Source organism: Chaetodon trifascialis, chromosome 18 (assembly GCF_039877785.1).
Source record: "Chaetodon trifascialis isolate fChaTrf1 chromosome 18, fChaTrf1.hap1, whole genome shotgun sequence".
Classification (NCBI taxonomy): Eukaryota; Metazoa; Chordata; class Actinopteri; order Chaetodontiformes; family Chaetodontidae; genus Chaetodon; species Chaetodon trifascialis.
The window spans coordinates 17,684,838-17,712,755 of NC_092073.1; the positions used below are offsets into that span (position 1 = coordinate 17,684,838).

General features: G+C 45.0%; 2 protein-coding genes across 5 annotated transcripts; one reads left to right on the plus strand and one right to left on the minus strand.

Annotated features, from left to right (window-relative positions):
* The first annotated feature begins 209 nt into the window (after window positions 1-209).
* On the plus strand, window positions 210-10,386 carry emilin2b (elastin microfibril interfacer 2b). Its single transcript, XM_070986285.1, has 9 exons — window positions 210-343; window positions 526-651; window positions 1,586-1,767; window positions 1,915-3,699; window positions 8,578-8,787; window positions 8,870-8,923; window positions 9,004-9,054; window positions 9,130-9,246; window positions 9,993-10,386. Exons 1-9 carry the CDS (start codon window positions 210-212, stop codon window positions 10,322-10,324), a joined length of 2,991 nt encoding a protein of 996 aa, XP_070842386.1. The 3' UTR covers window positions 10,325-10,386.
* Window positions 10,387-11,569: 1,183 nt separating this feature from the next.
* LOC139346919 (phosphatidate phosphatase LPIN2-like) lies at window positions 11,570-27,859 on the minus strand. 4 transcript variants are annotated; one of them, XM_070986293.1, is made up of 20 exons: window positions 27,770-27,859; window positions 21,248-21,448; window positions 20,255-20,350; window positions 19,554-19,846; window positions 19,353-19,469; window positions 19,092-19,218; window positions 18,471-18,945; window positions 18,008-18,107; window positions 17,677-17,864; window positions 17,116-17,209; window positions 16,951-17,020; window positions 16,780-16,863; window positions 16,399-16,478; window positions 15,789-15,945; window positions 15,174-15,322; window positions 14,947-15,033; window positions 14,701-14,853; window positions 13,503-13,617; window positions 13,302-13,405; window positions 11,570-13,218 (listed from the first exon to the last, which is right to left on the minus strand). In XM_070986293.1, exons 2-20 carry the CDS (start codon window positions 21,437-21,439, stop codon window positions 13,074-13,076), a joined length of 2,826 nt encoding a protein of 941 aa, XP_070842394.1. In that variant the 5' UTR covers window positions 21,440-21,448; window positions 27,770-27,859; the 3' UTR covers window positions 11,570-13,073. The 4 variants fall into 4 exon arrangements, with proteins under 4 accessions (XP_070842394.1, XP_070842395.1, XP_070842392.1 ...); XM_070986294.1 differs by having other exon boundaries at window positions 19,092-19,215; window positions 19,554-19,849; XM_070986291.1 differs by having other exon boundaries at window positions 19,554-19,849.
* Window positions 27,860-27,918: the final 59 nt, after the last annotated feature.

Sequence of the window (27,918 nt, forward strand, 5' to 3'; positions counted from 1 at the left end):
GATGTGAGAAACGGAAAAAAGGCATCTGTCAGTATTGGAGGGGTTCCCGAAACGTCACATCCAATCTCGCATCTGGAAGGAGCCTGTTTGGGTTTGCGCACCACAGAGAGGGAACAGCCCGCGGTGCCTTCACTGATCACCGGACCGCAGACCTTCACACTGTGCACAGTCTGACAAAGGATACTGTAGGATTTAAAAACAGCTTAACCATGAAGCGCGGACTCTGCGGACTGCCTCTTATACACGTTTTGATAACTTTTCCTCTCATCAGTGGAACACCTTTCCAGTATAACATGTTCCAGGGCAACGCATATTCCGGCCCCGACACGCGTCAGCGAAATAAGTGAGTAATGGATGTCTGGCGTTTAAATTATGTTTGCATTTGATTGACTTGACGTCTGACTTAAGCATTTATCCTCTGTGCGTAAACTGAAGCGTCCGGTCACTTGTGGTAAAGTAACGAATGTGATGAATCCGCACCGCAGCTTTCTGCATCAGGGCTGATTAACCGGTGATTTTCTGCAGAAACTGGTGCGCCTACGTTGTGCACAAGAACGTGAGCTGTGCCGTCGTGGGAGGCACGGAGAGCTTCGTGCAGCCGGAGGTTTTACCGTGTCCGCTGGAGCTGCCAAACTGTGCGCAACAAGTGATGTAAGTTCCCAGAAGTCCTCAGCACTGGGTGAAGGGCGCATGTTTTTTGCTTTTGTCAGTATTTTTAACAATATGAGGCAATACTTTTACTTTCATCACACAGTGTACCAAAAATACTGCGATATTAATAATCATATCTTTGGAATGATGAATCTGAGGTAGTGAGATTAGGACGGAGCTGTTGTTTATTTTACTGTATTTTTTTTGTCCTTTTGGGCATCAAGTTCAGTGAACATTCCCCTGTGCTCTCGTTTATGTTATTTACTGCTGTGTTTTCATACTATATTTCTAATTTGTGTTACATCATTTTTTCTTAAAGGCAAAAGCTAACAAAGCTTTCAAGATGAAAACCTCAAACACAATGTTTTATATGTATTAGATGCATTTGGTGTTCATTTTCTTTAAATTAAATTAAATTAAATTAAATTTCTTTAAAGAAGAATAAATCGATTTATTCTTCGAAGAATAAATCTCATTTCAAAGCAAAAGGCCTTTTTAATCAGGCATCTGTGTTGAATCTTTATGAATGGTAAGCATGGACAGACATGACTCCCTTTGTTTGGCATTGGTGTTCATCGAGCAACAAACACATTTGACATGTAGTTAATCATCGGGTGGCAGGGCCATGTGGGCCAGCAGTGTCCTCATGAGTGGATGCGGTGGAAAGTCTGAAGCCCCTTCCTGCCAACTGCGTGATACATTAATTACAAATGTGACTGGTGTTTATCTAGTCTTAGTTGTCAACAAACAGATTTTATTGTCTAAGTTTACGTTGTATTCCCGAGAGGGAGAGTTGCACAAAGTCTTACATTGAGCATTTAAGGAGCCGAGTAATTATTTCTATAATAGCCAACTATCACACTTTAACCCACACGTCACTGGAAAACATCTGTGAAGAACAATGTATTCATGTTTATGTGTTAAATGCTTCCAGATATCGGACCCACTTCAGGCCCACGTATAAGATTGCATACAAGACTGTGACAGAGCTGGAGTGGAGGTGCTGCCCGGGGTACCAGGGCCACGACTGCAGGGAGGTGAAAGACTTAAAGCTGCTCCAAGTAGAGCGTCCACCTCCTCCTCCCTCTTCCTCTGGACATATTCCAGTGCAACAAGGTGAAAGAGATGATTGCAACCAAGAAGATTTAGCATGAAAATATGAGAAACAAAGTTGAATAAGTGTGTAACTGCTGGAAAAATGTCAGAATAAAAGCGTTGATATATCTGTTACCCGCTCTCTCTCTGTTCTTTGTGTAGCTCAAGGACACCGAAGAGACGGCCAGAGGAACCATCCTTGGGGAGGGGAAGGGCAGTTTGGAGGTCAGACGGGTCATAGACCACTAGGGGGTCAGGGAGGACACCAAAATGACCAACACCTGGAGGAGGAGGTGCAGCGACTCTCCCAGATGGTCCTTGACATGCAGGCAAGAATGACAGACATGTCCTCTAATCTGAGGCTGGATTTTCAGGAGGACGCCAGTAAAATGCTGGTTACGTTGCTGAATAACATCAGACAGCCTGCCAGTGTAAGGGGCGCAGAGACTCAGACCGTTCAGGTGCAGGACTTCTCTTTTGAACGTGATACAACAGCGATGGATGATGTCATGAACAAGATCAGCCAGATCACAGACGAACTGATGTCCAAGAGCAATACCCTGGATGACCTGCTGGGCCGTGTCAACCGTCACGATGGACAGATTCACCTGTTGATGGATGCTGCTCAGAACCAACTGTCAACACCCCCCCCTGCTCCCACAGCCAGCGACACAGACCTGCGTGGCTACGTGGACGAGAAGATCCGCGCTCTGAGAGAGGAGTTAATGAATGGCATGGAAATCAAAATGGCAGACTTGAAGAGCTCATGCGATTATAAGATCCTGTCCGTTCAGGACCAGTGTGAGGGACAAGAACACAACTACCTCAGCCTGGCCGAGCTCATGGACTCAAAGGAAACTGACCTCCGTAACGAGATCCAAGACCTTAAGAACAAGCTGGTTGATCCAGGAAAGGAAGACCCCTGGGTGTCTGACTCTGTTCTGGCTCGTGTGGAGAACCTTGAGATCCGTCTGAACTCTTCTGAGAAGACTGTAGTGGCCCAGTGCTGCTCTGTGGAGGAGAAGCTGAAGATTGAACGGTCAGAGGCCATCAAAGACCTGAGGGAGACTCTGGAGGACAAGCTGGCCTCCATGGAAGACAGACTCACCACCCTGCTGGTAGATACAAGCACACACTCCCCATCTGGTGGTCAACCAGAGAGTCGTGACTCTCTGCAGAGGGATATTAACTTTCTAAAGAGCTCCGTTCAAACTCTAGAAGATCGATTCAATGTCTTGGACCCGCTGTCCTCAAAGGAGCACAAGGCTAATTTGACTGTTGTAGATAACATTCATGAAGACTTCCAGAGCTGCAAAACAGCTGTAGATGCTATGGAGACAAGACTAAGAGCCCAGATAATTGGCCTGGAAGCCATGGAGGGGAAGCTCCTCAACTACAGCACTAGCACTGGAAACCTACAGGGCGAGTTGAGCTATCTGAACGGGCGTGTGGGCAGGCTGGAGAGCTCGCTATCTGATGTAGTCCACCAGCAGTCCCAGACCTTGCAGGGTCTCAACTTTACCTGGGGTCAAGTTAAAACAGGGGCTGAGCAGGAGGCCAAGGACCTTTTGGAGCTCCACAGGACACAGCATCACGAACTGAGGAACCAGCTGGACGAGCTGGGCAGGGAGGTGAAAGCCGAAGCCGACCGCTGCCGGGAACAGACGGAAGATGTCGCAAAGGAGACTTCCCACATGGACAGTCGCATCGTTAGCGTGGAGAGTTTATGCAGCAAGCTGGACCCCATCTCTGACAGCCTCCAGAGGATTAAAGAGGGTCTAAATAATCACGTCAGCAGGTTGTGGACTTGTGTCAACCAGCTGAATGGTACAGTTACAGCTCAAGCCCAAGATATTGGAGGACTGAGGGGAACTTGTCAGAACCTCCAGAACCTCATCTCTAATGTAGCCGGAGACCTCCAGGCGTTAGCGAACATCAGTCCCGGCAGGACAGGTAAGCTGCAGGTTCTGCAACATAAACTCTTTCATTGCCTTTTTATTGTCTTTTGTTCCTGTGACGCAGCCATTTAAAGTGACAGTATGCAACTTCTGAAAGAATAAATAAGAAATTCCTATTCTTCCAAATTAAAGTTAGCAGTTAAACACACTTTTGCTCATTTCCATACACTTGAGGATTTTTCTGCTATAGCCTGAGTTGGTCTGGTATGACCACTACCTTAAGATGGCTAATGTAAGCTAATGTTATTCCCTTATAATGGACATTACTGTGTCAAAGATTTGCAATGCTATGAGTTTCATAGTTCAGTATCAGCAAAGAATTAGATAATCAAACGTGCATGGTATGATAACCATCATTTTTATACCACAGTATACTGTGAAACATATCACTGCAGCCCTACTGACTCTATGACTGAAGTAGTGACCACTAAACAGCGAAAGTTACCTAGTCTCAAATTAAACCACTGCCTTCTCAGTTTATATCAGGATAAACCTGATTTATCATCCAGACAGGCTTCACTGCTAGAGGCTTGAGATAACAATCAAATAACTGTAATATTTCCCAATCTTTTAGGTCATTGCTTGGACTGGAGTCCATCTGTGTATCACAGGCTGACTGCGTTATTGGAGGGGCTACAGGATTAGAGTGTTTGAGTGTGAGTGAGAGCAAGTTGGATTTCCATTTAGCCATGTTCTCAGTTAAAGGAGGCCGTTGATTGAAGACACATGCTTGATTTAATAGACCCCACTTGTGTTGAGCAATGCCTTGGCACAATGAAATATTGCTCGCTTTGCTTTTTTCTGCATCCAAGTTTGCATTTATGTTTGTGTTTGTCCATAAAGTCTGCACGTGCAGCTGTGTTTCTCTGGGTGTAAAATGTGGGAACACCAGGGGGATCTCGTTCACCTACTGTACTTTAATATCAGGTGGATCTTTGCATTTATCCCGGCTCTTATTGTAAGACTTAGCTTTGTTGTTGTACGCATATTTGAGAGTATAGGTTTCATATCGGTGCATGTGTTGCATGCTTCCTGTATGAGTCTTCTCATTAATGGTGGCTTTGAGACCGAGCTGGACTCTCACAGTTGTAAATGTGAACTAGAAGCACGCCCATGATGTTTACGAGCCAAGTCTCTTCCTCTGGGACCTGCTAGTTTTCACTCACTGGTTTATGGAGCAGGTGATGCAGCCTATGATCCAGTCCAGAATCTTATGGGAGGGGAGCTGGAAATAAAATAGTCCTGGTTCTTGTCCTGGTTCCAGAGCAGAGGCTTCGCATCAAGATATGTTTCAATTTTTCACTTCTGATTCATTTCTGCAGCTCTGACATGCCGGTTTTCTCATTTTTGCCAAATATTGAATCAGTCATCGCTGGGGCATGTTGTCATAATGTAACATTAAATTCATCATTCTGTCATTGGGCAATTTTGCAAGTGGGAGCACAATTATTCATGGTTTCCACTCGCTCAGTGGTGTTACCAGGGACCATTTTGCCCACTCGCTCTGTTTGTCTTTGGCCTGCCAGCTGTCTCATCTTATTGTCTCCCTCCCTGCTTATCTGGAGAGACTGGAAAATGCTGCTTAGAGCGCATGACAGAGAGATCTCCACACAGCTTATCAGTGATCCTCTCAGGGGCGTCTTTATTTCAGAGCCAAGAGCCTCAGTGCGTTAAGATTAGGTGCTACTGGATCGACATTTATGTCACTGCTTTCCCTCACACCCTCTTCAGTGCTTTTCCTCCTCCCGTCCTTTCAGTTTGAACTTCCACGGCCGAGTTCCCTTTCTGGGGAAATAAACAGTGTGAGCGCTCAAAGCTGCACCACGATCCCACGGGCCATTTGTCAAGGTATTTACCATGATGTCATGCCGGCTGTTAACCTTAAATGAGAGGGTCAGGAAAGGGATGGAGAGAGATGCAATCTGTCATTCTTCAAGTGAATTTGTTGCTTTTGTTGCTTACTAATCATGACGTTCTCGCTTAGGAAGACATACATAAGCCTCTGAGACTGTTTGAAAACCTGTTTCTTCACTCACCCTCATATTTCCAGTGAATGTACATTACAGCTACAAGTGCTCAAAGTTGAGAAAACACTGTGCATTTAAGTCGATTTGTGAGAAAGTAACTTGAAACAAAAACTGGTACCACCATCATAAAATATTGCAGATAGAGTGTCATTACACAGAATACAACAAAACTGACAGACCTACACGTTCTCAAATAATAATCAAAATAAATACATATAATGTTATTTTGCCTTAGGATAGGTGTACTCATGGCACTTGAATAACTGTCAATATTGCGCTGCCATCTTAATACTTAATCGACCGTCTAATAACGCTGTAGGTCAGTTTTAACCCATTAATAGGAGCAACGCTTGGGTTGCCAGGTTATGGAAAATCTTTCTGGCTGGTGTTTTTTCTTTTTGTTGGGTCAGAGTGCAGCTTTAAATGTCTGTAGTCTACTTTCGATTTCACCGATAAAAGGATTTTTTACAACCTGGCAACCCACAAATCCTCCTTATGAATGCTTATAACTGATACGTGAAGCTTTATTAGCAAATTGTTCATTAACTATGAATAAAGCCATGAGTAAACTTATATAGAGTGACTTATTAGAAAGCTGTATGAATGAAATCTTAAGAGCCTTCAACCACATCTCACCGTCCTCATCAGCACCAGCTGTTTTTGGAGCTTTCGACCACCTCTCACAGTTTACGCTGAGACTCTGTGTGCACATATAAAATGTGTATGTTTCCTAATCCCTTGAAGCACATCCTTCTCCTTTTGTTTGACAAGGCGGCCTGAAGTGACTTAAAGCAGCGTCGCAGAGCTCTATCATGAGGACGCTCTGAGATAAGAAAGCATGTTTTCCTGCTTCTCTCAAGGCTAAGTGGTGGAGCTGGTGGGTCGGTGACCTGCGAGAGATAAGGCGATTTGTAAGGTGACGCGCTCTGGTCAGCGGTCAAACGTGATAACCCCGTGAACCAGAAACAAGATGGGACCTGACGGAGAACCCTTAAGATTTATAAAGCCTGCAGCCTTTGGTAGCTGCTCTTTTCATACCCCAGACAGATTATGTGTTACGTTAGCTGGCGTAAGACATTTAGCAATCTCCTCTTTATCTTCTGAGCTATAAATTCTGTGGCTGGATTTATTGACTCCTACTGTAAATCACAGTCTTAAGAGGCCAGTTTGTTGTGGCTAACAGTGACTCATAAAGTCAACACGCACCAAATTGCTGTGCAGTCATTATTATGTGGTGTGTAATGTGGAAAGTGGGCATTCTCGTGACACAAGGGGCTGTTGTATCCCGGAGCTGGAGGGGGAGGAGAGGGTTTCCCATGCTGCTCCGGTGGAGGGATGCAAATTTGTGGCCGCCAGCAGATCCAGCTGCATTTATTTACAGCTCACCTCTTTCATCATGACAAACACTCACATGTACATACAGTACATCCTGTGTTGGCCTCTTTCATCCTCGTGGCACTTGGTCTGCAATCTGAATCGCGCCCATCAAAGACCTCGCTTTATATGAGGAGCGACTCCCCAGAGCAGAGCAGGCAAACACATGCACATGTGCGCAGGCTTTACCCCCCTGTGCTGCTTTACGGTCACACACCGGTTCACCTCCACATGCCACATGTTGTGTTTAACAGGCAGAGTTTTCAGGCCCCTGCACTAAATTACCCTTTTCCCTGGGGTGAGGGGACAGGCTGTCTGGTGATTGAACATGTGGCTGTGCCGTGGTATGCTGCTGGTATTCCTTTTATGTGCCGGTTTCCCATTTGAGACAGCAGAGTCGGGGCCTGTCGTCTCGTTGCAGACACAGTAACGGTGATTATGTGCCCCCAGCCGGGAGGGCTGATTTGTTGATAAACTGCAGGGTTCGTCTCAGTGGTGGTTCTCAGGAATGCGGCGGTACATGTAGTTCAGAGCTGGTCGCCATATGACGGCCGATGGGCCAGGCATCGCTCATGTTATCTGTTTATGTCCTTGATAACAGGCTCAGATGGTCGCGCGCTGTTTGCCTGTTAATGACAGTCAACAGTAGCTCTGCCATAAACACAAACACGATTCAATTTCTGAAAATTAAAGTGGAGAAAGTGGAAATACAACAGAAGATGTATCTGCATGCTTTCCTTATGAGGTTTGGCATCACTTGTCGGTGCAAACACCATTTGAGAAGTCTGAAACATGTTAAGACTGCAGTATTGGATGTCGTCTAATTACCTTGTGGATCATCTGACAGTGTCTTCAGTCAGTGCTCCTTTTGTGAAACCTATCATTCGAGAGCTATCAATTTAATTTAAAATCTCCATTTTAGATCACAGTTTGCAGTAGAGTTGGATTGTAGGTGTGGTGAGCTGGTGTGACGGTGTTTTGTTAAATGACAGTAAAGAGACTTCGGCTGCGCTACGCTCGTGGTGAGCAAGACAAATAAAGACGAGGGAATGTGCAAATGAAAACTACAAGATAAACTGCCCCAAATTTGGCAGTTTTTGGACACGAAACACATAACCTGCAGCATGCAGAACTGCTTTTTATGGCAATATTGGATTTAAAGCATCAATTCATATCATTTCTGTTTCAACCACAAACACATTTTCAATTAAAATCTCACTAAACTTTATGTTATAATATCCACCGATATTGCAATATACTGTAAGATTGCACACACACTTGGGCAGATTTTATCCATTCCACCCGCCTCTGTTTGGAGGGTTAAGGGTTATACTTTAGAAGGAGATAACTGCATTTGGCCCGAGCATCAGATTTAAGGGTCGCTGTGTAACGAGCTGGTTTGTTAACACATCTGGCCTCCAAACATCTGGCCTGTCTGACCCGTCGCTCACCACCCCGTCTGTCTCCGCCAGGCGTTCAAGTCACCGCCGAGGATGCAGGACTCCCTCAGGGTTCACGCAAGAGCCTCACGGTGGCGGTCGGTCCCCCGGACGCCTCCCTCCCGCAGCCACCTGTGATGGAGACCGGAGAGGCGGGACCCCCCGGCAGGATGACCTCGTCAAAGTTGCCAAAGGGCACTGACGGCAGCATGATGCCCGTTCAGGGTTTTGCTGGAGCTCCAGGTGAGACTCAGCTGCATGTACGTTCATTCTGCACGTTTCCCAGCATTGCTTCATGTGTCTCGTCTTTTTGTTCATTTCATAGCAACCCCTCAGTTTAAATCTGACCCGCTGAAGGCCAGCACGCCACTCATCCCAGGTAAATACGCCTCTGATGTTTTGGTTTTGTCGCCCCTGAGCCCGTCAGGAGAGCATGATGTTTTTCTTTTTGCTCAGCAGATGTGAACCTGCCTCACAGACCGTCACCACACAAACCCGCCCCGGCCTCAGGTCAGAGTTTCTCCATCGCACAGGTTCCTCCCTCTGCTCTTTGTTAGTGTGTGACGTTTCCTGTGCCGTGTTCAGGTGAGACGGTGTCGTTCTCAGCTGGTCTGACTCTTCAGCCGTTCCAGGGAGAGATGGGAATCATCCGGTTCAACAAGGTGCTGGTCAACGATGGAGGACACTACGACGCTGATACAGGTGATTAATATTCAGCTATTATTATTATTCACCTTTATTAACTGATGATGTATTTAAACTATTTAGCAATCCTGCAGACCGTTTCCTCATCATGAGATCAGATGATGCTTGTGGCTCTGCAAGGCTGAACTCCATGACCCTCAGTGTAACTTAATGTGTCTTTTATAGGCCTTTCTAACATGAGGTTAACGTTGTGAAATGGTCTCTATTTTAACCCAAACCCTGATCTTCACCTAAATGTCACCAAACTGCAACAGAAAAAGAAAAATTAAACAAAAGAAACAGGAAATAATTACTGAACTAAGTCTGAAAATAATCAATATAACAATAAGGTCCATAAAGGATATGAAGGCCTGTGCTGATGAGCAGCCATAATGTTTAGCACGTTAGCATTTGCTAATTTAGGAAGTATTTAGTCATTATGTGAAGGATAAATTAAAATTTTGACCTCATGATGGTGCGAAGTGATCAGCAAATTGATTTTACTTCCTCTTTGAAGACATAAATGTCTGCGCCAGATTTCACAGCAGTGCATCCCCCAGTTAGACATTTTAATGAGAGACAAAAATGTCCACCTCTTGGTGGCGCTAGAGGAAAAGTCAGGGGATCACTGACATCACTGTCCTCTGGGGACCATGAATGTTTGTACAAAATGTCAATCATCTGATAGTGGTTGAGCTGTTTGACCACAGTGGTGGATCTTTGGTAAGAGCGTGTGTCTTCAGAGCCTCCTGCTGTGTCCTCAGGTATCTTCACAGCTCCCACAGATGGCCGCTACCTGCTGACCGCCGTGCTCACAGCCCAGCGAGGCGAGAGGGTGGAGGCGGTCCTGTCCGTGTCCAATCGCAGCATCCAGAAGCTGGACTCCACGGGCTTCTCGTCAGGAGCGGCAGCACCGCCGCCACGTGATCAGTGTACCTGCAGCAGCTCGACCTCTCTGAGCCTGGTTCTGCCTCTGAGGAGAGGAGATCGAGCAGGACTGGTCATGACCGCCGGGAAGCTCGCCACCTCCGCCTCCTCTGACGTCCTGTCATCTTTCAGCGCCGTGCTTCTTTACCCCAGCGCATCAAAACGGTAGCCCGGACCATTTCAAAGACACTTTATCTACGCCATGAGTGGAGCACGGTGTACATTAACGAGGACACGCTAAAGCTAATTGTTATAAATGTTTTATCAGAGGAGGGAAAGACGATCTATTTACCAGGAGGAATAAAAGCAAGCAACAAAAAGAGGAAAACCAGTCTCCAAATAATACATCAGATTACTTGTATCATGAGTACTAATATATGGTGTTTACACTGCAGTTATTTTATGTTTTGTGAAGTTTTGTTCATGATGTAGATCTTACAAATACACATATTGCTTGAAGATTTAATTATTGTCCACTGCAGTGATCTGTTTCTTCCTTAAAGGGAGCTATGAAAGGGATGGGTATATGAGGTGCTTATCAATAGTTTAACTACAGTAGATGATGGTCAGCTCACCCTCAGGCAGCAGGAGTACAGGTGTAGGTAGCAATGCACTGCTGTGGAAAATGTATTTTAGTCATAAAATAACTGGTATTAGTTTAAATGTATGCTCTAGGAGTATTTTCACTGCTTTAACTTGCAGTCAGACGGCCTTTTCCAAAAGGACACTGAAGCTTTTATATCCCTCTATGCTCTCTTCAAAGCCACCAGACTCCCTTTACAAAAACAGTAATTTTACCTCACAGAACTCAGGAGTCGCTGGTCCCTCGCTTCCTCGATCGGTTAGCCTGTTTGTGTTATTGTGTGACTTTGATGAGTCTGAATCAACCTTTTAAAACGGCAAAGTCACACAACAACACACACAGACCAACCGATCGAGGAAGCGGTGGGCCAGCAGCTCCTCTGTTCTGTGAGGTAAAATTACTGTTTTTGTCCAGGGAGTCTGGTGGCTTTGAAGAGAGAAGTATTAACAGCTTCAGTTTCCAGTTGGAGCCGCTGTCTGACCGCACGGTAAAGCAGTGAAAATACTCTGCAGTGTCCAAAACAGAACACTGTTTAACTTCCTGCACCAAATTGGTGGTTTGCTGACCACAACCTATTGTAGGTAATACACTGAGTCACGGTAAGCACTTCATATAACCACACTTCAAAAACAGACTTTTTCTTTTCTTTTTCTTTTTTTTTTTGTACCTTCACCACCCAGTACCAACTGTTAATTGCTAAATTTCATTTCATTCAATTTTTTAATTACTGGGCAAAAATCAGCTTTTTATTTGTCCTATAGTTCACACCAGTTTACACACAGACTCCTCTTAAAATTGTCAATATATAAATATACAAAATAAGCTTTGATTGTTTGTTCAAATGCAGCTTTTTTTTTTTATTAAAGCATCATCCAACATAGGACATGTGATTTCAAAGTTTATTTGCACAATTGATATAGTAAATATACTATATACACAGTTTATGTACAGTAGATCTACAGCTGACACTATAAAAATTACTTTAAATAATTCACGTTTTCACAGCTCAGCTCTCACACTGACAGATCAAACAGCTGTTGATCAAAAACATCATCCAACACATTCTTTGTGCTGACATTGTTTCGTCATAATGTAAAGTGGAATACTACGAGGTGATCACAACAGTCTACAGAAAACACTGGAAGCGACCAGTAAACTACTGTGTGTGTTCATCACTTTCACAGAAAGAATACATTTCATCGTCCTGACAGCCGCAACTGAGCAGAATAAAAACAAACGTTTTTCAAAGTTCATCAAAAATACTTTCTACTCTAAATCCTGATTAAAAAAACAAACAAACTTAATACCAAATAGCAGCAGTATCTACAGTTTAGAAAGTGCTTTTTTTTTTTTTCCAAATAGCATTAACGCAGCTATTAACTACGAACCAAATGATTCTTCTACAAAGCATAACAGTGCAAAATCCTTAAGATTCAGAGCAAAGACGTGAGATTTCTACACATTAAATAAGACCGATCCAGCGTGAATAAGGCCTTAAGACTGAAAAAACAGTCGCTGTAAGCGCGGCGCAGCCTGCGTCTGGAATCGCACACTAATGTACGATTTATACTGAGTATGTGGATTTTTCATCCGTGTGAAAAGCCTGGATGTGTACTACATTAGCAGGTATTTCTGTGTATGCTGAGTGTGTTTACTCATACTAACCAGCCCTAAGATGCATCATCTTCTTCTTCTTCTTTGCGGTTTAACGGCAGCTTGCATCCTTAGTTTTAAAATACTGTCATCATCTGGAGTTCGTCTTGTTAATTTGCTTTATAATTATGCTGGAAAACATAACAATGAGTGGTCGAACGGTAGCTCGGACGGGTGAGTTCTGATGGACAGTCATGTGATGCAGACACATGTCTGTGTTAAACTGCAGTGGGAACAGCCTGCTGGTAACGGCAGACTGGTGCAGCACAGGCTGACTGAGCGTGCAGCAGGCAGCACGTTGCCACTGTTTCATACTGAACGGTGGCCCGTTCAAGCCCCTTTACTGCTTAAATAAGTGCTTCAGTTGTATCTTATCTTGTAACAAAGGATAAGAAAAGCGACTGATACTTCAGACTTTTGGCTTCATACGTGCCAAAAGTTGCAGAGCCTTCACATACATCTCTTAACTGTGTAAGCCCAAAGAACACTCTGCTAGTGCATGAAGGGAATCAGCCCTACATGAGGAGATATGGAACACATTAATATCCCAAAGCTCTTCTATCAAACTACTCCAGCGGCCGCCAAAGCTGACGATTACAGTTTTAAAGCAGTGCGCAGAGTCCTGACAGGAACGACCGCTCTGCCTTATGTTGATTTTCAAGTAATTTAACATTAATATCAGCTAAAGCAGCTCTTCAAAACACACCTCAGCGATGGGTTGTCTCCAGTAACAGAAGGAGCTGAACTCTGGGCAGCTGAAGGTGGCGTTGTGTTGGGAAGTCCGTAGAGGAAAAACATGCTCCACCAGCTCACTCAGCCGGCTGTATCTGTAAAATAAAAAGCAGCGATGGAAACAACAAACATTTGTCTGAGACGCAAACAATGGCTCCAGTGATGGTTCAACACTCACGATGTTTTATTGCCTTTGGCTTGCTCGAGGATTAACTCCCCTTTGGGGTTCACTGTGAATATTCGGCACACAGGCACACCCACTTGCTTGTAGGCAAACACGTCCTGAAACAGAGGAAAAAGAGATCATCCTCGATCCTTCAGAAAAACACAAGCTGCTGCGATGCAGAAGTGAAGAGAAGAGAGGAAATGTCAGACTCACGCTCGCTCTGTTTCCAAAGGCTGCGTAGAAGGGACGAGTGTTTGGGAAAAACAGGTTCTTGATGTCTGTGAGGCATTCGATCTTGAACTTCTCCGGCTTTTTCTCTATGATCTCTCTAACAAGAGGAACAAAGGATCACAGACTTGACCTCTGATCTTCTGCTGCACTTCTTAGTAAATCTGCCACAACTTTAAAAGATAGTCCAGGCTTTTTGAAGGGGCTTGTACGAGGTCTCACGTACAGTCAGTGTATTACCTACAGTATAGAGATGGCGGTCGGCCCCCTCAAATAATCCATTTTGGTTTAAGTGTTCGCTATATTTACAGTGTTTTCAGGCCTTCACCGTAGACCTCCCATATTCCTACGCATTAACACAACTGTATCACGCTGCAGGATCAGCAGCAGTTTGTGGAAGAGGCAACAAACTGGTTGGTTTTACATAATCTTTAGAAAAGTCTTATTTCAGTCTGATCTCTGTCTGAGCTGATCTGCAGTGTAACACAGCACACGGTGCAGCTGCGTTTAAGCGTAGGCATAAAGAACGGCTGAGAAAATGTAAGCTGTCTGACAGCGAGGTCAAGCCCTGAAAACATTCAACATATAGCATGCACTTAATCTGATAGACATTTTTCTATTTGCTGACCCCGTCCTCAGCGGGACACTGCTCTGCCTCTGTGGCTGTACTGTCTGTGTGCCGACCGCCAGCTGCCACAGCTCATACACTGACTATGAAGTACCTCATACAACCCCGCTTCAAAAAGCCTGAACGATAAAGAGTGGCTATCATTTATAAGCATTTATCAAGTCAACGAGTGCCCAAAAAACTTCAAAAAGATCCAAGAAGAGAGTCAGTAAAGTAACAAATCAGTGTCAACACATGAAACTCTGGTTTTTAGTTTTGAAAAACTGAATCCTGCTCAGCAGTGCAGGATGTTGAGACCAGCAGGGCGATCAGTGTTGAAACACGTTTCAATTCCACCAGAGTTATTGGAATAAACGACCTCTGAAAATACCCATTTCTGCTCGATCTGCTCATTGGTTTGCTGGCAGTAACTAAACGGCACGGATGCCAGAGATCTGTCAGTGCTGCTTCGAACCCTTGGAGGTCGATCAAAATCTATTACGTCCCGTGATGGATTTCAGATGTACTTTGTGGAGGCTGAGGCTTAGAACAAACGCTTAGGAGAGGATTTCTTACCTGTGGAAGGCAGAGAAGAGGCTGCTGGGAGACAGCATGAGGGGTCCTTGAGGCAGGAGGGTCCCTCTGTCGTTCACCCAGTGCAGATATCCTCGGGTCATGTCAGCCATGCCGATCGCTCGGGCTGAACAGTACAGGAACTTGTAGCCATTCCTGTAGCGTCAGACAGTGTTTGACGGATTAAACCTTAACTGCAGCTGCATTCACTGACATCCTTCATGCTAGGACAACAGTAACGCGTCTTACTCGTGCACTGAGTGGTACAGCTTAGCGATTCCTTGATGAGTCCAGTCTTTCCCGAGCTGAGGCAGAATCTGACCAAACACATCTGATCTGTGGGAAGAAAACAAGACGAATCTAAGCACTTATGAGACTTCTCATTTCAGATCCTGAAAATGAGATCGACCCATGTAACTGCAGTCTGAGACTCATCACAGTATAATGAAGAGGTGGATATTTAGACGTTGTCGTACTTGGTGATGGTGCCGTCGATGTCGGAGATTATGACCTTGTCGTCCCAGTTCCACAGGTAGATGGTGCCCTCGCAGCGGCAGGTGCCCTGGTACTGAGTGGTTATGCTGAAGGTGACGTCGTTAGGCCCCTCTCTCAGCTTCAGGCTGGCCTGTCAGAGACGCACTCATCCATTTAGCACTGCACTCAGGCTCAATGACAGACAGTTAAAACAATAAGCACTGATCCAGCAGAACCAGGTTTTTTCAACATTTGACTCATTTGGGCTGACAAGAAGCTCACAGATAGGAAAGGGTTCATCCTCTATGTAGTATTTATGTCCACTGAGACCATGACCCGGACAAGAAATATGTCCTCACATGCTGGCATTTGTCTCTTCTCCATGTTAATGCAGGTATTTCTGCATGTAATTCATCTAGACAAGATTTTACTACTATTAGGAGAAAAGAGGAACAGTTACTTGTTTAAGCAGCAGGGGTCCAGGATGGGATCTCACCACACAAAATAACATACAAAATAAATAAAAGCTCCCATCTTGCCTCTCCGGCTTCATCACTGGACTTCCGTCTTTGCTTAATTTGAGTCAAACTACCAGCATCAGTGACTAGCGGTCTTACTATCTGATCAGACGACAGGCGGAGGGACTTCTTGTAGGAGTGACAAGGCGCCGGGGCCGGGCCTTCTTTCTGCACATGCTCAGTGGGTGTCAGAGCAGGTGCCACGGCGTTCAGCTCTTTGGTCTCATCGTCACTGGACCACTCAGCTGCTTTCTGCCTGCAGGAGAGAATACACTCTGAGGAGAGAGCAGCAGACAGCATCAAGAAAAACAAGCTAAGCTGCCATGGAGACTGAGTTTCAGATAGATTTACGCCAATAACAGGCGATGTGCTGACATAAAGCCACATGTATATGGATAATGTGATTCAGGGTCAACAAAAAACACCTGCAGTACTTTTTAAAGTCACCAGAGGGCAGCAGACCTCCATCTGCCTGTAGCGGCTTACAGTAGTTTAACAGTGCATATGCAGCAATCTCCAACACAAAGTTAAAGCAGAATCAGCCTCAAACAACATTCAAAGTTTGTCTTCTGATTTCTTAATGATGGGTCATAAAAGGGCAGCGCTGCTCGCTGACTAACATGCTAACCGGCCTTTGAGGGACATGTTTACCCAACACTGTCTGTGACGGTGGTGTTGTGAGGAAGCCACAGCTTTATTGCTGACTCACTGTGTTTCTGGGGCCGGGTGCAGGGCAGGGCTCTCTCTGGTCAGAGACTCCTGCCTCTCTAACTTGGTCTCTGATGAGGACTGGAGAGAGGGAGGGACATCGTTAGCCTTCTGTGAGATGAACATCGAGAGTTTAAAGCCAATGAACAATAAAATGTGTGACCTAAAGGTTCTTTTGTAACTTAAAAATCTTCATATAATGATGCAAAACAGGGAGGTACTGGGTAGTGACGCATGTGGGAAACCTGTTCCTCATTTGTCTAGACTCATTTACAATGCAAACTGTGACAAAACAGTATGGTATTCCAACTGACCCCTCCAACACTGTAAACACAGGTGAAAGTGTGGCTCGACCTCAAGTGTTCTGTCACACGCTCAGTACCTGCTTTACGCTGCTCTTCCTCCAGAACCACCAGCGTCCAGACTTTTTTGGCATTTTCTCCTTCACCCACGCCTCCTCTGTAGCCTGCCGTTCACAGAAATGATTCACGGGTAAGTAGAAAAAACGTGCAGCTACAGTTGAAGCTACAAACACGTCAGAGCACGAGGATACCTTTGGCAAGTTCTTCTGGAAAGCCTGCATGCTGAGTATCAACGGTGCTGCCAGCGTCCAGTTGTAATACCTGGAAAAAGTTATTTTTTTAAACTCTAATTAATGATGCATCTATTAAACTGTGACAAGAGTCCAGTGACTGTGATTTACAGTACGAACACTCACCTGTTTGCAATTCTAACCACCAAATTGGGATTGTCAATGATTGCTGGATTCTCCGCAAATTCATTGTAGGTGATGATGTGCTCCATGAATTTATCTGGAATAAAAGGAGCAAAAAAGTCTAATTATGAATGACAGCGACTGCCCACATTTCTACATTTATAACATGAGGATGCGGGAGCTGCATCCTGCTTATAACAAGGATTCAAATGGTTTATTTGTCACATACACGAGTAACATGATTAGTGAAACGCAGAGAGTCGCATTCCTGATTAGACTAAGGTGAAGAACAAAGGTTAGAAAAAAAGGAAAGAAATATCAAGGATATAAAGGTTAGAAATATAGGTTAAAAAAGTAAAAAGCATTCATGCCAAAGGTGGGTAACCTTCAGGACAGAGCAAAGGTTTTGTCCATTAAATCCCTTTTTAACATCCTGAAGGAGTAACTTGATTCGATCAGCTCTAAAAATCTACTTTCCATCCTGGATTCTGTTATTGAGCCCGCTGCGATTCTAAGAGTCAACACATTTTATCTGATAACTGCTGCTAACAGGTGACAGGATACCTTTGGAGATCTCCGAGTTCTCCCCAACGCCTCCGCACAGCGACAGGGTGACGTCAGGGAGGTCACCGGCAGAGTCAGACAGACACTCAGTGCCGCTGTCTGCCGCTGCGCTGCCCACAGACTGGGGCGACTGGGATCCAGAGCGCCTCCCCATCTCGACCCAGTGCTTAGGAACCTGCTCGGACTCGCTGAAAACACAGCAGCAATCAATGAGTTGTGTAAATAGCTGCAGCCATCAGAGCTGTAACAATCAAACCTCAGTGTTTGATAGTAGTTGTACTCCTAAATGAGGTAGCATGACCTTACTGGGAAAGGGTTCCCAGCTTTGTACCTTTTTGGGAAGTACCGGGCAGCAACATCAGGCTCGAGTGCATTCAGGTCATCCAGGTAAATATCTTCAGGTCCCTGGTGCTGGCTCCTCTTCCTCACACCTTTGTGAAAGAGACAAGAGACACCTGCTCAGAAATCTTTTCATGCTTTCTTCTCACATGTGTGAGTGAATGCAGAGCAGCCGCAGACACACAGTAATGAGCTCAGGCCCAAACAGAAACCACATCCTTCCTGTTCGCGTCACTTACATTCAGCTGTAGAGAAACTTTTCATAATGTGGGTTTACTTTCCCACGATCCTTAAAAATGCTAAATAAGAATAACTGAGCTCTTTAAATGATTGTCAGCTTCAACACAGTTTTTAAAAATGACAAATAAGTACAGACTGTTATTCCCTCCAATTAAGAACCCAATGCACAGAGACTATAAAACACGTTTTCAGAGAGTTAAAGGAAGTCGTGTTACTTCTCCTCTTGATGGGGGAGTCTGTGGGTTTAGAGGAGGCTCTCCTATCAGGACAAACTGCTGCGGAGTCTCCAGCCATGCTGCTGCCTCCGCTGGCAGCAGAGCCGCTGTCCCTGCGGCTCGGCGGAGACGACGTCCACCTGGTCTTGTGCACGGTTTTGGTGCCGAGGTCAGAGTTTGTGGGACACGGCTTGGAGGTAAAACTGCTGGACGTCGAGTTTGAAATGTCCGCCTCGTGCTCAGCGATGCTTGTATCGTGAGACGAAGCTTCAGGCGGCTGCGGCTTGTGACTGCGCTCGTCGACTTTGATGGTCCGAGGCTCTGGCTTTACAATACTGCAGATGTGATCTGTGGTTCTCCCTCCTTCCCTCGACTCCTCCTCCAGGGCCTCTGTGCTCAAGATGACCCTGAAATGTGTGTTCTCAGAGGGAGTGATGGTCAGCGTCTTCGGCTCAGATTTGTCCTTTTTGTTGACCTGGATGCAGGGAAGAACAGCACAGGATGAAGCTTAAATACACACGCACGCATTTCTAAATATCCACTCACTCCATCCAACCCTGCAAATCTCACTCAAAGACCAAAGATTGGTCCAGATTCTCCAAGTCTAGACCTGAACCTCACCCTGGTGGATTCTGGAAACTCTCCCCAGCTCCACTGCATGTGTGACTCGGCCCTGAGCATGCTCTCTGCAGGCTTCACCATCAGCTCAGAGTCACTCTTGGGCGACATGGGCTCGGACATGTCCCTGCTGTAAACAAACACCACATTTCCACTGAGTCAGCTGTAGCCACCTTGTGAGAGTGTTTTGTTTTTCACAACTCTGTTTGCTTTTGATGAGGCAGATTGGAAATTCTGTCTCATTGTTGAATGGGGGGGGCGTACATTGTGCAAGGGGACCAGTCTCCGTCAGAGAAGGGGTAGCTGTCCCATTCGAGGGTGGTGAGGGGGGAATGCTGCCTGTGGTCCTGATTGTCCTTCATCATGGAGAGTGAAGATGTCCTGAAGATGGAAGACAGCAAAATGAACAAAAGGTTTACAAGCAACACGTAAAAAACCAGCTTTTAAACAAACGTGTCTGCTTACCGTCCATTGTGTGCGTTCTGCTCCTCGTCTGAACTGAGCTCACACAGCTCGAGCTCCCCGCCTGCAGGAGCCGCTTGCTCCTCCTTGCGCGGCTCGGCCTTGTGCTTCTTCCTGCGTCTCTTCCTCTTCTTGCCGGCTGCGTTGGAGCAAGACTGCAGGTTTCCAGACACCGGGTCTGCTGGACTCAGAGGCTGGGGGTTCTCCGCCGCTGGCCCCCCACATCTGGGGTCTCTGCTCCTGAACAGAGCCTCCTCTGTGGGGATGGGCGAGGTCACCAGGTGGGCAGGGACAATCTCCTGTGTCGAGATGAAATTAAAAATAAAAATAAACAAGACGAAGAGGCTACAGGTATGTGAGGCTGTTCCTAGCCACAGCAGTACTTTGAGCTAAATGCTAACATCAGCCTGCTAACATGCTCATAAGCCTGCTAGCGTGCTAATATCATGCACGTTATTTACCACCTTCACTATCTTAGTTTGGGGTGTTAGCATGCACTAAACACAAAACACATCCCAGGATGATGAGAGCATCGTAGTGCTGCAGGTGTTTCTCCAGTGCTGCTAGCATGGCTACAAAAAGAAGCTAACGAGGACAAGAAGAAGTGAATGCTGTGACTGCAGTAACTGTGTTTAACTAATAAACAAGATCAGTTTCAACATAAAAATCTTTGTCATTTTGGTCACACACAGCTCAAAACTCACATTGTGCTGCTCTGTCTCCTGGACAAAAAAGGCCTCTCCATTGTCTCCGAGCTTCATGTGCAGCTCTACAGCTTCCCCATTGATTTCTATGTCAATCTGCAAACAAACACTCTTCAGTAAGACACACAAAGCTGTGCTGTGCTGTTAACCACTCTCTCCTCAGCTGGCATTAATGAGGTTTGTTTACGCCACAAAAGCATGTGCACATCTACAACAAGCTCATGGAAACAACAAAACTGTGACCCAGATTTACCTGAAGAATTAGAGTTAAGCCAGAGAAAAACAGTGAACAGCTTTTCCTCTGAACTGGGCTGAATCAGGATGTGTGTGTGTAACTTTCCTCAGTCTTCAAACTATCAGGGGGCTAAGAAATGAACCGATATCTACTCAAAGTGTAAGATGCTGACATTTGACGTGAGGTCAAGGTCAGGTTTTACTCTGTGTTTTCCTGCTTGGTTCCTCGCAGTCGCAAAGAAGCTTTCAGCCCAGATGATTTACATAATCACTGAAACTGTCAACTATTTCCTGCACTGTCTGTCTGTAAGCTTATAAAGGTACAGATCTTCTGTAAGACCCTCTTTTTGTATGGGACGAGTCTTTACAAGTTGGAAATAAGAGGCTAAACTGAGCTTTAGTCTGTGAGTCCAACCATAGTCGTCAGCTGACAGCTACACAGTGTCTATAAATAGAGAGGAAGGGCTCTTGTGAGAAGCAGACAGAGGAGTGGATGGTAATGTTCAGAGTTTCAGAGAGCGGAGGAGGAGAAAAGCTCCATCACAACACTGAGATGAATCAATCTGAACGTTTATTCCATGTTTTACAGCATTTTTTACATGTCAAGACCAGCGTTTGATTGCAGGAGGAGTGAAACTTAATGTGCTTTTTTTTTTTTTTACATTTTGAGACCAAAAATTAGCTTAGTTGCGCAATTAATCAGGCATTATTTCATAATATTCCATCGACAGAATGTCAGATCTGTATGCGAGCGCTCACCACTTTCTCCCTGGAGCGCAGCACTCCCAGTTTCCCGAAGCGGACGTGGAAAGGGGAGCACTGGAACGTCCCATCAGGCTGTCGGACCACGATCACGTCGATGCAGCCTGACAAAGTGGCCTGATTGATCCCCTTATACAGCTCCTTCACTGTCACCAGCACCTGGCCCGCCAGCTGCCCCACGTAGTTCATGGTGTCCACCTGTCGGCAAAAAATTCACGAGTAAATGAGAGAATACTGGACCATTTAAACAGGCTATGGATCGAGGTAGTCTGCAGTATTGTGGTGAAGTTTACAGTAATGGACTAACTATTATCTTGTTGTTTGGTCAAGGGTCATCAGTTTGAGTTTAAGACGATGATGCTCTTTGGTTTAATTTGCCAAATTCCCCATTAATACTATGGCTAGGTGATAGTCCAGGTCACATCTGCTGACATATTATAGCGTGCAGCTGGCTGAATCCACACAGAGTAAACCTCAGAGCAGGTTGAGCCTCTTTCTGACCAGTGGGATGCAGAAAAACATGTCCAAAAATGAAGAAAGAGGGTCAGCTGATCACACAGCCTGCCCGCAAAGAAAACAAGGCCACCAGAGCTCACTGTACAAATCAATCTATTTCAAGGCGAGTCATTCTTTCCTGCTGCACCGGGTCTGAGGGTCCCCCATCAGCCAAATCCCCCTTTAACCCCCGCTGCTAAACCAAGTTTAATGCACCCGAATTAGTGGCAGAGTGAACCCACGCACTTCTTTCTCTTACTAGGCCAGCGTCCCGGCGGTGAGGCTCCTGTTGTTCAGAATAGTCTGCAAAGGAAATGCAGGCCGGTCCCTAAACACAGCGGCTCTGTCCCATTTTCCTCAAAAGAGTCCTGAACTGATGGAGGCTTAATCAGGCCCTCGAACGCAGCAATAAGGCTGCTGCAGACCAGAGCCGAGCGCGTGTGTGTGTTTCTGTCCGTCCATCTGTAAAAGTCTTTCTAATGCAATGATGTGCATAAACATGCGCTGATGAAAACACAGCTAGTGCTAAGTTTAGTTTGATAAGGTCAGGTTTTTTTTTTTACTGGGCCTCTCTGTTTGTGCATTTGGTGCTGACCTCCACCCGTGGCGTCAGAGGATAACAGCCTTGCTGCCTTCAATGTATTTTTATGTGCATTTTGACGTGTCGCCTTAAAAAAGGTTGATGGACACGACAACACGTGAAAAACATCTCTGAAGCTGAATTCATCTGTTCAACAACAACAGTTCTGAAACATTTGAAACAGCGTGACTCATCAACCATAAACAGGGAGAGAGCACAAAAAAAATCTAAAATTATTCAAAGCCCCAATAAGGCTCAAAGTTCAGAGCTTTAAGTATTAGCGCGTATTGTACACCATGCTTCTGAAGTATTACATCCATCCACAGTGTACCAGGACTCTGTACTCTGCTCTGAACAAAGGAAACCAAAGCACAAATAAGCAGCGTTATTCATTATATACCTAAACAGAAAAGAGAAAGTAAACAGTGTACAGCATAAGAGCTGTGACTTATCATCACTGAACAGACGCGCACTCAAGTGTTTCTCCCTCTTTATACTACAGGTTGTCTTTACTGTGAAACATGGCTGAAGTACTTTTTGCTATTAAACTCTTGTGTAAAAAAAAAAATGAACCCCTTCAATCTAAATCAGCGACATTCAGCTTACAGAGAAGGAAGGAAATGGGGCTGATGAAGCAAAGCTACAGTATTCACTGCGAAGGTTCATTTAAAATCAACTAACATGCTCAGTTGATGCATCAGCAAACATTAAACATGTCGAGGAAAGAAGAGGCAGCGAGCACACAGACATGAAAAGACCTCATTCTGTCATATCCGTCCCTCATTATCACTCTCTTTTTGAGAGAGTTGCTCATTTTTAAACACTTCCTTGTGAAAACACTTAAAATGAGACCAAACTAATCCTGTAAATCCCCAAAAGAGAAAGGGCCTAATCAGTGAGTCTAGGTTGACTGGGTGATTAAACATCTGTGCATCTTTACACTTTAACACGCAGCTACTGCGATCAGTGATAAGAATCAGTCAGCAGTGCTTCAGTGTGCAGGACAATGACTGGACTGAATCAGAGCTGCGTATCAGCTGGACGGACTTTGAAAGCATTCAGCTCTTCCACCCACTAAACTCTGATGCATTTAACTGAACACACAAGGAACATAAAACAAAATGAAGATAATCAGCTCATTATGAGGTGATGAGAGCGCGTCGCGAAAGCTCTTCTGACTTTCAGGTGAAAGCGATATGAAGCAGGGTTGGGAACATGGTGATAAATACCACGAGATGACTGCGATTTATGTGCAGGTGACATACAGCAGACATGCTGTTATCCTGCTATCCTGACCACTGTCCAGATAAAATACTACCGGGTCATTAAATCTGAGTTTGCTATAACAGAGCCATAATTTAATGGGAAAACATCACTCCTTCTTCTTGCTGAAATGGAAGTCTAGCAGCACAGCTCAGTCCAAGGGGATTTCAGGTGCAGCCACCGGACCTGCTGCTCTACAGGAAACCTCCCTGAGAGCTCCATGCCACCCCAGCAGGACGGAGCTTAGCTGAGGCCTCCTGCCCTCCCCTGCCCTCCTCAGCCAGCCTGCTCCTGGTCTGTGCCATGCACCTCCTCTGACTGAGCGCTAACCCCCAGCCTGAACCTGGAAACGCTTACACAACCTCTCTCAGCACCAACCACTGCCAACCTGTGCTGGAAAAGTCTCAACACAGAAAACAGCTCAAGGGAACATTCGGGTCTATCAGTTATTTGTTTGATTGATAAATGAATCATTTACATGAACAACGGCACATCAAAAGCTCCATTCTAGCATGCTGCTGTACGACCGACCATTTTTGCACACTAATACCTTTAAACCTGCTGTAGTACGTTAGCATTAACCTCAGCTGAGGTTAACTGAATTCGGTCAGCCGTTTTAGAGGTCATGTAGCAAACTACATTTGACCAGTCGGTGCAGCTACATGAAAAGTCAAAGGATCGCCTAAGTCCTTGGGATTCAACCTCTGGAGATCATGAATACCTATACCAAAGAGTCTACAGCCATGCTAGCAGCCCTGCTTTGGCTAAATGTTAACAAGCTCCTAATGGCAATGCTAGCATGCTGATTATGAGCAGATTTGCCATGTTCCTCCACTGGCTGCCTGTGCATTTTAGAGTTCACTTTAAGATTCTTTTATTCGTTTTTAAATCTTTAAATTGTCTTGCCCCGCCTTACCTCTCTGAGCTGCTTCATCTTTACGCTCCTGCTCGGTGCCTCAGGTCGGCTGATCAGCTGCTCCTGGAGGTACCGAGGTCAAAGTTGAAGCTCAGAGGGGATCGTGCCTTTTCTGTCGCTGCCCCAAGATTATGGAACGACCTACCTTTGTGCATCAGACAGGCCCCCTCATTGTCCATTTTTAAAACTCGTCTTAAAACACATTTTTATTCCTTGGCTTTCGACCAAGCTTGAGACCTTGCTCCTGTTTTATTGTGTCTATTGTTTTTATTGTTTGTCTTATATTTTTAGGTTTATTCATTTTATCTATTTATTTATGTTCCTATGTGCAGCACTTTGTCACAGCTGTGGTTGTTTTTTAAAGTGCTTTACAAATAAAGTTGAGTTGAGTTGAGTTGAGTTCACAATCTTAGTTTAGCCTGTTAGCATGCTAAGATTCGCTAATTAGCACGGCCCTGCGTTTTGCTTTCATCTAGAGGGAAACATCTGCACCAGATTTTAGGGCAAATAGTTGCCAAAACATCAAACTCAAAACCACAAATGATGCTCGAGTTAGGCCGCAGTTGAATAGACTGTCCCCAACTGAGTGAAATGACCCAGAACATTGGAGTGGCTTCATCTTCTGGGGACCGTGAATGTCTGAATAAATGGCGAACAGCTGCTGAGATATTTCAGTCTCAACCGAAGCAATGGAGCAACAACACTACCATCTCTACAGCCGTGTTGTTCAGGACGATTGAGCTGTAACTGACTGATAACTAACACGGTCATAATAGCGTACTGTGGCTCCTGCTGATGACAGTGTCACGCTGTGCTCCTGCAGAGCGCGGTGGCTTCCCCCCAGTGAACTACAGCACATTGTAGAGAGGCAGTGCAAAGCTCATTTAATGGACAAAGCAGAAGTGTCTAGATGAGAGCCATCAGCCGCGATAGCAACACAGAGCTCTCTGGTGAGCTGACTGCATGCTGTCTGCACGTTCTACGCTCAGCACCATATTTAGTAAGAGCCTCGGCTCCCACAGCGCTTCATCCAGACCCTCTGCTACTGCACTCCAATGAGGATGTAGTAGTATGATGATGATGTGCACGGTTTGCCATCCAGTGTGGGCTCGAAGGACGCTGAAAATAGAGCTAAATGAAATCAGACTGAAAGTTCACGTCATGTTCTGGAGCTTTTGATGTGCTTTAAAGTTTAGCTTTTAAGACAACATGGAGGAGAAGGTCGAAAAATCCTGAGGAAGAGGGAGAGTTTGAAAATCTAGTTTCCAGTCGGGCTGCAACTAACAACTATTTTCATGATGGTTTAATCTATCATTTTTTTGATTAGATCATTAAAATGTAAAAAAAAAAAAAAAAAAAAAATGCTTATTTGTCCAACAACAAGTCCAAAAACCAAAAGTTATTCACTGAGTTCAGCAAACATTATCAACAAAATGCAAAAATGCATGTTAACTGACTAATAAATGAATCGACTAATTGTTTCAGCTCTAGTTGTAATACATCTAAGCAAAGTCCAGCTGATGAAGACGGGTGAGGAAGTGGATCTTGAGGTTGTTTTGTCAACATGGTCTTTGAGGTCGGAAAAAGACATTCGGAAACTGAAAAGTGTTGATCTTCTATTTAAAACAATATGAGGCTGCGGTTCCTCCTCATTCACAGGAATCAACTTAATACTTTACAGCTTTACGGCCCCATATTAGCACAACAATCTAGCCGTCTCCATGGACACAGCACAGTTAGGATAAAGCTGACCAAGCTTTTTGCTTCATAGGTCCTTTTCATGCTACGTTACAAACTGCCCCAGTGCCCGATGATACAAATCCAGCACAAGCAGTTCTCATCCGCGACACATCTTTAAGGTCGCCTTAAGAGGTGTTAATCCTGTTTACAAGATTAGCACAAGTCTAGCTTTCCCTGTCTCTGCACGTTTGTCCTGCTCACTACGTCCAGGTGTCCAACGTGATTCTGCGTCTGCCTGTTGTTGTTTTGTTTTTGAGCGTTGTGTCAACGAGTCTGCAGGTTTTTATTTCAGCCACCAGTTCTGACAAACACTGCAGTGACCTGTGTGCTGATAACACAGCTCAGGCTGCACCTTGCCATTGTTTTCATTTGATTAATCTGCCTGTTTATTTGAATCAATCAAGCCATCAGTTCAAAACCCAACAATATTGACTGTGATCATATATTCAATAGAGGAAAGGGGCAAATCCTCACATTTGAAGAGCTGTAACCAGCAGGGCTGCAACTAATGATCATTTGATCACAAAACATGAACAATGCTTGTCAGATTTTCCAAGAGCCCAAAATGACATCTTCAAATCAGTTCTTTTGTACAAACACGAGTCTGAAACCCAAAGACTGTTCACTTAGTGTCATAAATGACAAAGAAAAGCAGAAAATCTGTCCATTTAAGAAGCTGGAACCAGCAAATGGTTGATATATTTGCTTGAAACATGACTGAAATGATGAATGGAACAAACTAGTTGCCAACTAACTTCCTTTTGACCAAGTAATCAATTAATCAAGCAACAGTGTTTCAAAAATCCAGTGTGTGTGAGTGAAGTGGTCTATGGGAAAAAATACAGGATTAATGTGAATATCTGCACATTCACTGGTCACGTAGCTTTCACACAGGCTTCAAGAAGGAACAGACAGCAAGAAATACAGCACAGCAGCATTAAATCTCAGTAAATACTCACTCTCATATCAGAAATGAGTTACAGCTCTGTACACTGACACATCTCACAAATCAGGACCCACAGCTCATGATGTTTACTACAATGAGATGATAAATCCTGCACAAACCATGAGCAGCTACCTTGTAATGTCCATGATTTTGCCCCCAAAATGTATTCTAATCTGTACTTGATGCACCTGTAGAAGACCTTCAGGTGCAGCAAAGTATTTAGTCATGAAACCTGTGAGGCGTTTAAGGACACCGCTGGTGGCTTTCATTTGACATTATGCGAAAAACTACAATTTTAAAGATGGCAACAGCGGGTCGAACAGTCTTAATTATCCCTTTTACGTACATACATTCATATCACAACACTTGAAAAGCGATATTCAGCGTCAAACGGGACTCACGAGTTACAAACAAACCGCTAAATGACTCCTCAGGAGGGTTTCAAGGACTCCGCTGCCGGTATTTTTACGGCACAGAGGAGCGACATGAACCCGCTTTAATAAACATTCTGTCAAATATTACCTTTCTACAGCTGTTAAAAGAGGAAAACGAGGAGAACCGGGGGTGAAAGCGTCCTACCTGCTGGATTAGAGGCTCACCCGCAGGCAGTAGTACCGATGGTCGGCTCCTCCACCAGCGGAGTGTCGCGTTCGTGCCGCTGCTGCTGCTGCTGGGGTGAAGCCGACCGCACCACGTGACCGCTCAGCGCCGGCGCTGCACGTGATAAC